General features: G+C 38.1%; 1 protein-coding gene across 1 annotated transcript in view; it reads left to right on the forward strand.

Moving 5' to 3' along the window:
- The window catches only part of LOC117428512 (transmembrane protein 132D-like), a 57,910-nt gene that overhangs the window by 18,926 nt on the left and 24,495 nt on the right, over window positions 1-14,489 (forward strand). Inside the window, exons 2-3 of the mRNA XM_058994615.1 lie at window positions 433-1,333; window positions 13,518-13,664. Of these exons, the coding sequence (XP_058850598.1) occupies window positions 433-1,333; window positions 13,518-13,664 (1,048 nt within the window). The remainder of the gene's footprint in view (window positions 1-432; window positions 1,334-13,517; window positions 13,665-14,489) is intronic.

The following is a 14,489-nucleotide window of genomic DNA, read 5'->3' on the forward strand; positions in this document are numbered from 1 at the left end:
TAAATGCATAGCATAATCATGCAAAAATACTCTTATAAGGGTAAACTCAGTTTACAGCCTCAGTACAACAGTATGGCATTACAAATATAAGCGCCCTGCAAGAGAGGAACATTCGCTTCCAATTGGCTTTTAAAACATTCAATGCAGAAGTTAATTGCCATTGGTTGGTACTCCGTTGTAAAGGTGAGGGAAGGACAGCTTTTCTTGTTTTGAAATCAATACATTAATGACTGTATTTATTTAATACCTGATGATAAATACTTCTTAAAGGCAATTACGAGTACGAGCACACCCCTACTGGAAACCTGATGGAGTAAGATGTCCAAGAACTCCCAGGTTTTGGTTAAAAAAGTGGGAAATACTACCTTATAGGAATTTTGAGATGTTGATGAATAAAGCTGCAATTCATGAACGTTTCTATTTGTATTACAGAGATTGAGAGCCGAGAACTTTCTATCGGCATCAAAAGACCTACATCATTCCCCATGTACCTGCTTGTGAACTACAAGGTCCTCAACGCCAACTCATCCTTTTTTCTCAAGGAAGCCAATCAGGATATCATGAGGAACTCCAGCATGCAGACTCACACAGAGCCCTTCCTAATACTACAGGCTAGCCAAGCCCAAGCCCCTATAGTCAACGTCAGCTACGGCCCCTTATCTGTGGAGCAGACCGTTCCTCTGGACATGATCCAGATGGCAGACCTTTTCTACACAACCAACCAGTTTAGCTTTAACTGGAAAATCCAGTCTTACATCCTCAACAGGAGAGTCTCCTCCTCCCAGCCCAAAGTACAGGTCTTGTTTTACATTTCAGGGAACAACTGGTATGACCAAAGCCCTGAGGGCACAATGGACAAGTTGCCTTGTATAATGGTGTTTGCATTCTGGCAGACCCAGGAGGTCAGAGGTTCTTGCAGACTCCAAGGAAATCTAGGACTCTGTGTGGCAGAACTTGAACCCCTTTCCAGCTGGTTCAGTCCAACAGGTGAAACTTTCAATCAGGAAAAACCTGTTGACCCTGCAGATGGCACCCCCGTGGAGCTCTATTACATGATTCGATCCACCCTGAATGGAGGATGTGTCAACGAAGAGGCTACAAAGAGGGGCAGAACAGAGCAATACGAGTTTGATGAGACCCCCGTTACCCCAATGCGAAGGATCGGAAGTGTCCATATCCACCAGATCCCCCCAAGTGAAGGGCAGCAGGCAGAGCTCAGGCTGGGGGATGGTGTTGTCATACAGGTGTCCTCGAAGCCCATTAAAAAGAGGGATGTTGTCACTTTTTATGTGTCTGTGTCTCCTGGCTCCACCGTGGATGCTTTCACGTTAAGGTAGGACATTTACGGTCTGTTGGGTTAAAAGTTTGCTCTGGACCAGTGGGTTTTCAAACCGGGGCTAGTTGGAGAGTTTCCGGGGGATGCAAATCTCAAGCAGACCTACTATATTGTACGTAATTGCATCAGTGCATTGAAGAAGAGTTCGGTCAGGTTAAGAATAAGACAGTCTGTTGCTTCATTCTTCAGACATGTCTTGTTTATACAATTAAAATAAATCGAGATTGAGCTCTTTCTAGAGTTATTAGTCATTTTAAAGTCACATTAAAGGGGGTCCCTTGAGAACCACTGCCCCAGACTGATCAATTATCATTTTATTTCTTGGTGGAAATATTTGTCATTATGTATACAAAACTTGAACCTAGATATTTTATTCCCAAGGTATCATAAAATTATATGAAAACAAGTTTTTATGTATGGGTCATTTTGATCCATCCCCCAGGATAATAATTTAAATTCCATCTGGCGGGTCTATTTATTTTAGACTCCAATGTAACATACTACCTTCCTTAGTTTATAAATCTACCTATAATGCTGCCCATAGCTGGTTATTAACCAAAGTAAAAATGTTCAGATGCCTAAAAAGCATCCTTTCCAGTTTATTGCCATGGACATCCTCTGATCACATTTGAAAACGAATCTCCTCTACACAAGTTTAAGAGACAGGTCAGGGCTCTTGATGTTCTTACAGTACAAAAACAATTAAAGTAGGAGGAATATCCCATAATCTGCTGCTCGAATCCTGTAATCTGCTCTAAAAGCTCATTGTTGTAAATAAAAAAAGCTTAAATCAACCTGTCCTCTTGTCTTATGTATATATTTTAAATTACTTTGGAAATAAATTCATTATTATTTGAAGAAATCATACTATGCTACAAGCTTGTCTGTCCATTGAAAGCAGGGTTGAAATTGCGTACGGTCTGTCATCCTGCAGATAGCATGTTTTTGAGTGGAATTAAATTATATTTTGTCACAGCCAAAAATTTAAAATTCTACGTTTGACTGTGTCAGTAATCACACACACTGTATGACAACGCATACTGTAGATTAGATGTTTCTGTGAGTCCATTGGATTTATTTATTTTTTTTCAGCTGTGCGACGTGACTGTCACACAGATAAATCTTTGTCTCTCCCTCTCTCTGTCTTTGAATATAAATCGACAGATAAACGCATCAGTGAATTGTATTCCTTGTTGTAATTAGATTGTGCGTACTTACACTTACTGTATGCATATGCATTGGTACTATATTGCACTTTGTCGCTTTGTCTGGAGGACAATGTTTCAGGAACATTCACTCCCCCAGAGGCATCTACACATAAAATACATTTATTTAAATTTGAAACTTGGTAATCATCAAATCCACATTGCTGAGGGCAGTGTTTTGTTATCGGAAAAACAAAGCTGTCTCCCCCGGAATTACAATTCAATCAGATTTAACAAGCCTTGTTTTGTGTGTCAGAAAGGTTAAGGAAATGAAACATATTTCCAGGGAGATTGTTATACAGTAGTTTTTTTTACCCTCAAGGGACTCAACTAAAACCAAATCAACTCAACTAAAACTGCAAATTCAAAATGACTTCCCTCGGTGGGATTACCAGCAGTCTTTATAAATAAGATTTACTCTTACTTAATAAATCTATACAGGATGCCCTTATGCTGAATTATTTGCAATCTGCTTCTACAGTAGATGGTACATCATATATCTGTGGTGTATTTACAGTTAGCGTATGTCATAGTGTTTCAGTTTTTGCCTGATTTCCCAAATAATTCTCAGGAAGGGAACCAGTAGCACCATATAATGACTGTATTTTGCATGGATTCTGCTCTCAGCATGTTTGTGCTTATGAAGACTTGCCTAAATTTGAACCTTGTATATTGTAAATGAAGGACCTACCTTTTCACAGTACTAACACCAGAATAGCACTGGAATGTTGAACTACCCGATTTTCCTAGTTTAGTAACTAATTATTAAAACTCATAAACGTTGTGATCCCAAGCCATGGAAAGGACAAGTTGCTTGCCATTTCTGGATCTACAGTCCAAGGGACATTACCCACCGCTTGGCTGTGATTAGGCAGTGGAGGGGATGATCAGAATATTTTGCCTTTCATTTTAAAGGAAATCTAATGTGGCCCAGCTCTGTCTGGATGCCAAGGCAGACAAGCTGCACAATTCTGCTAGATTGCTTTTGCTCAGTGTGCAGGGTCAGGGTAGAACGGGATAAGCTGGACTGTCAATGTTGATTGAAATTACCAAAAGGACAAGCCATTAATTAGGAGGAGAGAGGCTTGTTGGCACAGCAGGTAAAGTACTATCCTTTTCACCTCCTGCGGGCCTGGATTCAAATCTGGCTTAGGTCACATGGATTTGCATGATTCCCAGAGGTTTGGGAGGTCCTGTTAAAAGTACCATCTGATGTCTTATTCTTCAGTATACTTGTCAGTCACCACAGTTGTGTCATATTGAAAAACAAAACAAAGTAGTATGCAAAAGTGCATTTAGAGTTCTTATTGACTTGGGCAGTGTAAACAGCCTGGACCCTATCTGAGCATTTCCAATCGTGCATGTTCTGTCAGGAAAGATCAATGGTGCAATGTAATGACTGTAATGGTAAAACCTACTGCAGACTGTAACAAGAACTGACTGCCTTATGGTAGTTTGCAGTCCCAACATGGGCTGCTTACTAGAGCAGCAGGTCTGTTTGATCATCTGTTTAGCTTTCACTCCACAGACTGGTACACCGTTCCTTCTTTGTAATTGTGCTATTAGTTAAGCTAGTGTTGAGCTTCAACAGATCCCGATACATTGCGCTGTGTTGCTGTTAGCACAGATTGAACGCTGCCAGACTCAGAGACTGTGATCAGTGAGTGTAGAGCGGCTTGCTGATGTTTTAGTTGTAATCCCGTTTTTCTGTATTATATGGAATTACAAGAGTAAAGACATGAAAACAGGATGGAAAATGTAATCTACTGTAAATCAGCACCCTGGGTCAGGGACTTTCCTCCCATTGGGTAACTTAAAGTGTAAGTAGCTTCAAATGGGATTTTAATGGCTTTGTTTCTCTTACTATTTTAGGGTGTTTGCATGTATGCTAAGTGGCTCTGGGTTATGTTGCTCCAATAGAGAAACTGTTTTCTCTAAATCTGCCTGTACTTGACTGTGAGCTTGTGGAGAATCCTAAGTGATGGATCTCGCAGAGCTGTAAAGTCACACTGTCACATTGTTTGAATGGCTGTTCAGCCCATGCACTTAGAACACTTAGGACACTCCACAGAAGCTCAAAGTAAACTCAAAGCCAAGTAAAGGCAGAAAAAGAATAATAACTCAATATGGGAGCACAGAACCCCAAACCATTCAGATTGTAATCCCAGTGATTACCTACTCTTTCACCGTGCTTTATTACAGCTTGCCATGGCTTTTACTATGATAAACACTCAGAAATTCAGAACAGTTTCATGAATAGCAAACTGTAGTTTTGCTATTCATGAAAAAAATGTAAACTTGAGTTATTCAAGCTTTGTGATGAGGGTGTACGGAGTATCTATCACCTGTTATTTTAGACTAACACTTAGCTTGTTCACTCTGATCTTATGGGTCATTCTTCAAATTGAACTTCACTGCTTTAAACTCTCATAAAGGGTCATCGTGCTTTAATCAAACTCAGCAAGAAGTATGAGCAAGGCTCTGCAAACCATATGCTTGGGGAAGCTTACCTGGGATCTTGGCTCATGCTGTTGTTTTATTTGGGAGGCAGCCAAAGGCATAAATGTTCATGACCCTGTTAAAGTAAATTAAACATGGCATTACTGAAATCTTAGACGTCCAAAAAACACTGTGGATGACACGTTAACCAGCTCCCGATTACAATAGCGCACAAAATTCAATTTGAGTGGCGTCCATACCAAGGTGCCGGCCATGTAGTTAAGCTGTGAGTAGGTCATGGCAGAACAGTATTTATTTAGTCTAAGAGATTCACATTGATGAACTATATATCCCATTTGGGAATTCCATAATCTGGGTTAATGATTATTTAAAGCATTTCTGTAGAAACTACAAGGTGGTCTCTGCAGAAGGTGTATGGGGACACCATACTAGATATACTTTTGGTATTGCATGTTTTGTAAATCTCATCAGTGCTGTTCAGTTAGTGACAGATATTGTTTCTTTTGGAGAACAGGAATCATTTCCTAGAAGCTTTTTTTTTTAACATTGTTTCCCAGCTCCAGTGTGCTCCTCTCATCTCCGAACGACCTTGAATTTCTACAGCTTGGGATGTTCATTGTGGTTTGCAACACAAAACCACCCGGAAGAGAACACACACCTGCACTAAAGGGATGTGCAGCTACATTTTTGGAACATTTCATTTCTCACCTGTTTAAAATACTGTTTTGTGTGTTTTTGCACAATGCTGTATTGCTGTTTGTGCCGAGATCATTATTTACCAGGCTTGTCCCTTTTTTAACTTCTGGGTCTGAATCCCAGTTGCATAAACTACCGTTTTACACCCCCGGTGGTCATTTCTAAAACCACGATTTTCAGTACCGAATTTCTGAAGTGTTTTTTTCTGAAACACATATCTGTCTGTGGGGCAAACTAAACACTCATATGAAGCTGCCGCTTACAGATATAACTTTAAAAAATCAAATCTTGACCTTTAATTTGAAGTGTGATTCTTTAAACCATTTGAGCAGCAGGAAAGATTGACTAAATTAAATTCATTAGCTTTATAACCTTTAGAGAAGGATTGCTATGTAACACAAAATCTGGCATTTGCAGTGAAAGGCTCGGACTGGCTCTGTAAGATTTATCAAGATGTCTTTTCTTTACAGCAGAAACAGTAGGATGGGAGGGGAAAATGGAAAAGGATGTGTTGCCTTGATAAGGCTTAGAGAATACAATCCATTAAACCCTAAAATACAGTTTATAAGAAAAATGAGTTACAAATGACATGCTTTTCGATTTGCTTGCATTAAATAAAATGTTTTGACGGATGAAAAATGAACAGGCAAAGTGAAGCATATCCCATCGTTTAAAAAAATAAATGCTGTTTGATGTGATGTCTGAAGCCCTATCATCTGTTTTGTCTTTTCAAACCACTCCTGACTGTCCTGTTAAACTTGAAGTTTGCCCTTCATAGTTTTGCAAGGTACCTATTTCTACATTCCCCTCAGCCTTACCACTGTGCGTGAAGTAATTAACAATTGTGAAGTCTGCCGTGGTGATTAACCACTTTGACAAAGCATGATTGGGTTGCATTTCAATAATGTTTGTGTCTGAGACCTCTAGGTTTATGAAAAGTATTTAATTCCCGTATTTCCACTTGCCGTTGACAAAATACAATTAAAAATCTTATTTTTATACATCAATTTTTTTTTTGGTGCTTTTTTTGAGGATATTGGCATGAATTATCTTTTTAAAGGACATACATTTAATGAGTTAATTGTGTAACTCTTACCTGGAATGCAGTGCTTTTATTCATTATTATCTTGGTTATGAGTTTTGAGTAGTGTTGTTTAGCAGCTACCGCGTATAAGGAAATTGCGCCTGATTTCCTGAAAACGCATGCATAAAATGAACATAGACTGAGGTCTACTCAATTGGTCTAAACATTGGCAGATTTAAATAACACCATCCTCTACATGACTAATTTGGACCTTCCTTGGTGTTTTACATATTTTACAGCCAGAAATGTACTAAAAATACTTTCATAACCCACAAAAATTGTAACACAAATCTTAATTATTATAGTGGTTGTATTTAAATCTAGAATTGCATTTGTGTTATTATTATTATTTATTTCTTAGCAGACAACCTTATCCTGGGCAACTTACAATTGTTACAAGATATCATATTATTTTTACATACAATTACCCCTTTATACAGTTGGGTTTTTACTAGAGCAATCTAGGTAAAGTACCTTGCTCAAGGGTAGAGCAGCAGTGTCCTCCACCTGGGATTGAACCCACAACCCTCCAGTCCAAAGCCCTAACCACTACTCCACACTGCTGCCCAAAGGGTAATGTCAGAGATACTCTGTCTGAGATTTGCCACAAAGTGTGCATTTTCCCTAAACCTCCATAGAAAAGACTAAAAAAGACCACATTTCAGAGAGTAAAAAAAAAACATTTTAACAGTATAAGAAAGCAAGAAACTACACAAAATGTAACTGCTGCTATCTGCAACTGCTACCTTTGTTTTTTCAATTACTTCACAGATGCATTGTTAGAGGGAAACATTGTGGTTCTTTTTGTAGCCAATGATTTGGGATGAGAGTCACAAACAGTACTGCAGTCAAGGTCAGATTTACCCAACTCGTTTGTTAGCTTTATGTCCTTTAAATAAATTCCAATTGAATAATGACACATCACTTTCCTTATGTACGTACGCAGAAGAAAACAAGGATCTCTAATGAGGCTTCTCCTTTTTAACTGGCTGTTTATTAAGTGCAATGTTGACATTAGAGGCTAAATAGATTAGTCTTGTCATCAGCTCCTCTCCATAGTTCAGCGATTCAATATTGACAGCAGTGAAATTATTCTTAAACAAACCATACTGGATTTCTTAACAGGGCATTAAGATATGCTAATTGAGGCTATTGACTTGATGACAACTAATTCTGTGCTCCAGTCTTTTTAACAGGGTGTACAAATCTGGTCCCAAAGGTCCAGAGTCCTATAGGTTATACTGTATAGGTTATGTAGGTATCATTAAATACTTAACTGATTAATTCTATAAAGTTACATTGGTAAATGTATGGTATAGGTGGAGCAAAGGCCAAGAGGACTCCAGGCCTTGAAGATCAGAATTCTGCAACCATGCTTCATAAAGGTTTCTTCCCGTTTGTGTTCAACAATTCAGTGTCCAGCAAATGGACACTATCTCAGAGGTCTCCTTGGCTATTCCAGGGTTTGTTCTAATAGGAACAGATTCGCAATGCATTCTGTTACTTGTAGTCCTGCATTATCTTATAAAAAGAGGCAGGTAAAAGGTACCTGAATGCATTATGATATAGTCCTGGTGACACTATGTTACAACCATATAGTTAATAAACATAGGCAACTAAGCCCTGGCTCAGGCACTTAAACACCTCTTCATTAAAAAAAAATATTCATCCATGACTCAATCCCTGATTTTAATATAAAGTGTATAACACCAACGAGTTGATTTTATCTGCCTATTCCCCACGGGGATAAACCACAGCTGGAGTTGCCCTGGATTGCATCACCTGTGGCTATCCCAGGATTACCCTTAGAATGAAGCGGATGATGCAATCCAGATGGATTCCTTTTTACTGTAAAATGCTTTTACAGAATCCATCTGTGGCTTTTCCTGGCAGGGTAAAAGATGACCCCTTAATCAAGCAGTCCAATATTTTGGCTAGTGCCTTCATAATATAAAGCTGAAGTGGATTGCCCCACCAAGGACCAAATTCTCTATGATACTTTTTGCGTGACATTTCAGCTAATACTGGCAAGTGTCCCAGCATCCCATGGAACTGCATTGCTCTTGAATGAGCACAGTTCTTTAAAGCAGTTTTAAAACTAGCAGTCTGTTCAGTGTTATTGCTACAGTACAAATGAAAGTGGATCTTGACGTATTTACTTACTGAACGATTTCTGATCTTGAATGCAACCCAAGCCCATTCGCTACTCGTTTATCTTTTGTACTGGCTGACTTTCAGATCAAATGTTATTTTTGTTTCATAAACTTGTCCTTCTGTTGACATCAGGGCAGGCCGGGCCTCAATTTCCTGTGATCCAGGTTATTGGCTGCTTGGCGGATTAAACTCCGTCGGACTGACATCCCTGCCAAGCAAAAAAAAGTGTGATGGATGATGGGTGCAACACCTATAAAATAAGGCTCTTCACAAGCTGTCAGCTTTGCTCAAAGTGCCCATCCATCTTCCTTTTACCCCTGCGCCATGCGTGGAGGCCTGATTTTTAAATGATTTCATTTTCTTGTCGCCAACACATTCTTTTAGCTTTTTCTGCCGGGAGGTGGAAATATCCAGTTTCTTTTGGAAATAACAGAAAGAGGTTGTACACAGGAATACGAGGAGAAACAACTTCTCCATAAGTGTAAATGCACTCCATGCAAAGCTGTGGTGCTGTGATGGGAGGCTGCTGTTGAGGTTTGCTCTGAAATCCCTCTGTACAGTAAAGTACGTTTGATTTATGTCTCCTTTATGATCTGCCATCTGTTAAGCACCCTCAGGCAATTTCATGACAGAGGGAATGTTTATTAATGTGCCAGCCAAAAAAAATTGCATTTTTATTTGATTGAAAATACTGTAACATTCATCACATTCTGATAGTTTCATAATGATGGTAAAATGAGATTTTTTTATAAAGTGACAGGAACATGTGTTATCTAATTGTTATATATATATATATATATATATATATATATATATATATATATATATATATATATATATATATGAATGAATGAAAAGGTTTTTAAAAAATGTACGCAAAAAGTTTAAAAGATTAAAAAATATTTTATTTTCGGGATGTTTTGGGCAAAAGCCCTTCTTCAGCTGTTTAAAAAGAAAAGTAAACACAGTGCAGTAAACTTGTTGTTATTCAATAAATATTTTATCTGAGAAAGGCATTCTGAGGTTTTATCCAATGGTTACAGTCTTGTTGTTTGTATGAGAAACGCATTACTTTTCCTTCACAGTATCCCATTTTGTACGTATTGCTGCAATATATTTTCCAAAATATAATAAAGCCAAAAACATTTCTCAACTTTGACTTGGGAGTATACATCATGAGAAAGAGAATTTGTCTTGTGACTTGACTTGTCATTAGTTTATCCAGAGATGCTTGAAAATATACCCCCATTTTAATATATTGATTATTGCTTCCATTATTCGGAAAATACAACTCAGTGAACAGTTTATAATTTGTATGTTTATTTACCCATTAATTATTGATGTTTAAACCTTCTTACTCCTCCAGAATAACGACAATAAAAAAGCACCATTTTGAATATACTTATAAAGTTCATGACACCTGTGCTGTGAAAGGAGAGTGCAGCATTTATATATTGAAGATGCACAGTAACAGTACATGTGACATATACACACATATACATGTTTGTTTTTGTTTGTGCTTAGGAAACAGAAAAATAAAGGTGTCTTTATTAGCCTTTTAAAAAGATGTGTTCATGCCTTTCCCTTCAGTAGCTTTAGCTTTTGTTCTCCTCCCTCAGTTATTGTGTAGTTGAAATTATCATTCATCGCTGTAAAAGAATCTGCTTGGTCCATCTTCCAGTAAACACTTCCAGTGAAACTTTGACAATTCAACAACAACAAAAAAAATGAAGCTACATACATTTTAAGGTTTTATTCTCTCATGTTGTTAGACTTAGACTAGGCTTCAGACTTCCTTTAGCAAGAGATTAGTAGTACTGTAAGTATGGCTGGACAATCTTAAAATAAGTGATCTGCTGCCCTACTGACAGAATACAGCTACAGCATCTCTTATCTAATGATACGTTTGCTAAACAGCGTGGCTTATCTACTGAGAAGCACATTGCCCAAACAAACGTTGTTGAACAATAGTAAACAACTCTAAACTAATTGAACTCTACAGAACAGTGACTTGAACCAAGCTTCCGGCTTATCTGACACACAACATTATACTGTAGATGAACAATGCCTCCTATTGTAGCACAGGGGAATTGGAGATGAATTGACTTGAATGGAAACTGTTCTCCTATTTATTGTCCCATTTTTGTTAGCCCAACACCATTCCAGTTAGCTGCTGGTGCTTCTTAGGGTGTTGCCTTGGCTTTAGTCTATTGGTAGATGCCCATCTAGTGCCAGAATGTTGAATACATTTTTAAATATACAGTGTAAACCTTACTTCCTTTTTTATTTCAACGCAAATGACTGTTCCATTAAGTTAGAGTAATTCGATACAACATTTGATTGGCCTTTTTAGTTTTATTAACAGAAATGTATTTACAATAAGTTAAGTAGCATCTCTTCTGCACACATTTATTCCAGCAAACTTGGCTGCACTGACTGTAGAGGTGATTAAAAACAAAGCTCAACTCTCGCTGTCAGGAAGAAACGGAGACGCTGATATTCCAGATAATTTCCGATGGAGGAAAGTAAAAGATCAAAAGAAGACTCTCTGATGTCTTGAACGATCAGGACCCACTTTATATTTTCAGATAAACTGAGATTATTTCCAGACAGGGCATTTGCTCTTTTCTTTTTTTTACAGAGATGTCAGGGAGACAGACAAACATCGTGTTGGTCCAATTAAAGCAAATAATGAATAAATATGTTTTTTGTGCTTTGGGCAGTGCAAGGAATCTGCTTGGGGATCGTCAGTGTCCTTGAAACTGCAAATCAAAGTCAAGTGGTTGTGTGGTTTAGCATCAGGATGGTACTGATTGCAAATGATGCCTCATCAGGGACCTGCAATGTGCAAGATGCCATTTTACTACTTAGAGTATATTGCCATATTTAAAGATAAGCCAACAAAGCATTGCTACAAGCTTAAATTAAAAAATAATGCACTTTGAATGTGCTGCACTCTCGGGACTGCAAACGAATGGCTTTAGTGAATATTATTAATATTTTAAAATTTAATCCTTAACTGCTTGTAGTAATATGTGTTCAATTAAGTTCTATTAAATACCTTTACCTAAAACCGTTTTCCATTTGCAGTGTATAGCATCTCAGATTTAACATGACTATGCTACACAAGCACACCACATGAATAAAATAAATAAATAAACAAATAATAATAATACTGTATCAGCCCTCCCTCCCAAACCAGCTCGACCACGGCTTGTCTCGGAGGCAGCACACTATAAAATAAATCTCCATTTCAAAAATGGAGCGTGTAATTCTGAGTCAGAGTATGCATGTTTTATCTTTTATTCCAATCAAGTGTTTAGCATTAGCACTCCAGTCCACTGCCGAATGTCCTCAGTATCTGAGCAGTGTCTGTATTCAGCTCCATTAGATAATGCTTATCCTTTACAAATTAGGGGCCAGGAGGGTGAGAAACCATTAGTACAAATACATATACTGCATGACAGGAACAAAGAGGGCCAGGAGCGCTAATGATCAAACATTGTCACCGGAGTGGGCATTTCTGATTGAGATTATAGACGGGTCCTGTCGGAGGTTCTAATGTAAACGCCAAAAACTGAATAGGGTGATCTTGTCCATTTCTTTTATAAAGTACCAGACAGTGTTTCATGCAATGTCATTTTTTTTTTTCTTTTGGGGGGGGGGGGTTAAACATTCACTGGATTGAACGACTAAAATGAAGCTGAGCAACATTTTGAACAAACTTTTTTCAAACTTTGCACAGGAACATTTGGATATTTAATGTTATTAAAAATGATGTAAAAAGGCTGAACTGATAACACCCCTCAATAATGTGTCTGAGTACTAATTTGAACATGTACAATCTATTCCCATAGGCTGTAACAGTGGGTCATTCAATATTATAGAGCAGCAATGAGCCTAGGGACTAAAATAATCCTTGCATACAGTGAGACACACAAGGATGCATGAAGATACACACGCATGCAACAGTTATTCATTTTGGCCTGTTTATTAAAAGCAACCGGTAACTCTTTAGACTGAAATCTTTAACATGGAGTTTCCTGTTGTTCATTCAATTGATGCATATCTTGCAACTGAAAATGTAACCTTAGTTTAATTGTTGTAACAAATACAATCTATCAAAACTGCAAATGCAATATAAGGATTTATTTTATGTCCAGTTTCTGGTGACATTGATCACCTGACACCAGACCCCCTTGGTGGAATTACAGCCTTATATTATATATGAACAGTTGGTTGTACCACTATACCAAAACATTCAATCTAGGGGATAGTCACAGTACTGTGGAATGTTCCACGGTGCGTGGTGATCTTCTGATTGGACGAGGAAGTCACATGCTGCCATTATTACTGTAAATTTAAATTAGACCCCCCTTAGAGGGGTAAATCATGTGCTAAGAAGGCACGAGCAAACTGCCTCTTCTCGATGCCAAACTTTTCTTATGTAAGTATGCATGAGCTGTGTTTAAACACTTTGTAGACATGGTATTACATCAACAACAAGCCCTGTTCTCTGAGCAGTTTTTACAAGTCAGTTCTGATAAAGAAATAGAAACGAACCGTATTTCATTTCTTACAGAGCAAAGGTAAAGAAAGGTTTCTCCTTCCGCAACGTGAGGATCAGCAACTCCCCGGCCTGGGAGATTAACCTGGAGATAGGAAAGGATGGGAAGTATGGGACCACTACCGTCCTGTGTAACAGGAAGTCAAGCCTCATAGCAAACAGGTAAGGCTGGCAGCTTACCTTCAGTACAGTTGTGATATGTAAATAGAATAATATTAAACACAGTTTAACACAGCTCACCCTGAGCTGTCCATAGCTATGCCCAGTTCTTTCCATTGCTGTTTGTTAGCTAAATATAGTTTATGTTACATCTCTATTAGTTTCCAACAACAAGTATCTCTTCAGAGACAGTAATATTACACACAGAAGCCTGGGATGACATTTTGGAATTGGAGCTCTGCTGTAAAGAAGCCCCAAATAACAAGACAAGCACAAGCAAAACAAGCTTTTCATAAGGGAATGCAATTCCAGAACCTTCTAGAGCAACTTGGTACATCAGACTTGTCTTAACTGATGTTGGAGCTTGACAGATTGATTGTAACACTCTGCTGTAGCGGATAGACTTAGAGATTGACAAACCAGTGTTAAAAATGTTTACCACCATCAACCTGCACAAAACACGGTGTTAATGTTTAATTGTGGACTTTGTTAAAAAAAAAGTTGGATGTTCAGCAGTTACGTGTCATAGCTTTAGCTTGTTACCATTTTTACATGTAAACCGTTTCTTCATGGATGAGTATTAAAAGGAAAAGCAAGGTCCCAAAGAGAGGTGCAATTTCATGGATTTCCACACTGGCAAAATCCCTCTCTTTTAATCTCAGCTACTTAAAACCTAATAATCGTTTTATTTGAAACGGACACTTCTGCAGTTGTTTATGTTAACAAGATGTGTGTTTGAGGACTATCTCTCGGGTGTCTTGTTAGGAGTTCAATTGAACATGACAAGTGAACAGTGCCAGTGTAATCACATGCAGCTCGCAAATTGGC

Source organism: Acipenser ruthenus, chromosome 21 (assembly GCF_902713425.1).
Source record: "Acipenser ruthenus chromosome 21, fAciRut3.2 maternal haplotype, whole genome shotgun sequence".
In the NCBI taxonomy this organism is placed as follows: Eukaryota; Metazoa; Chordata; class Actinopteri; order Acipenseriformes; family Acipenseridae; genus Acipenser; species Acipenser ruthenus.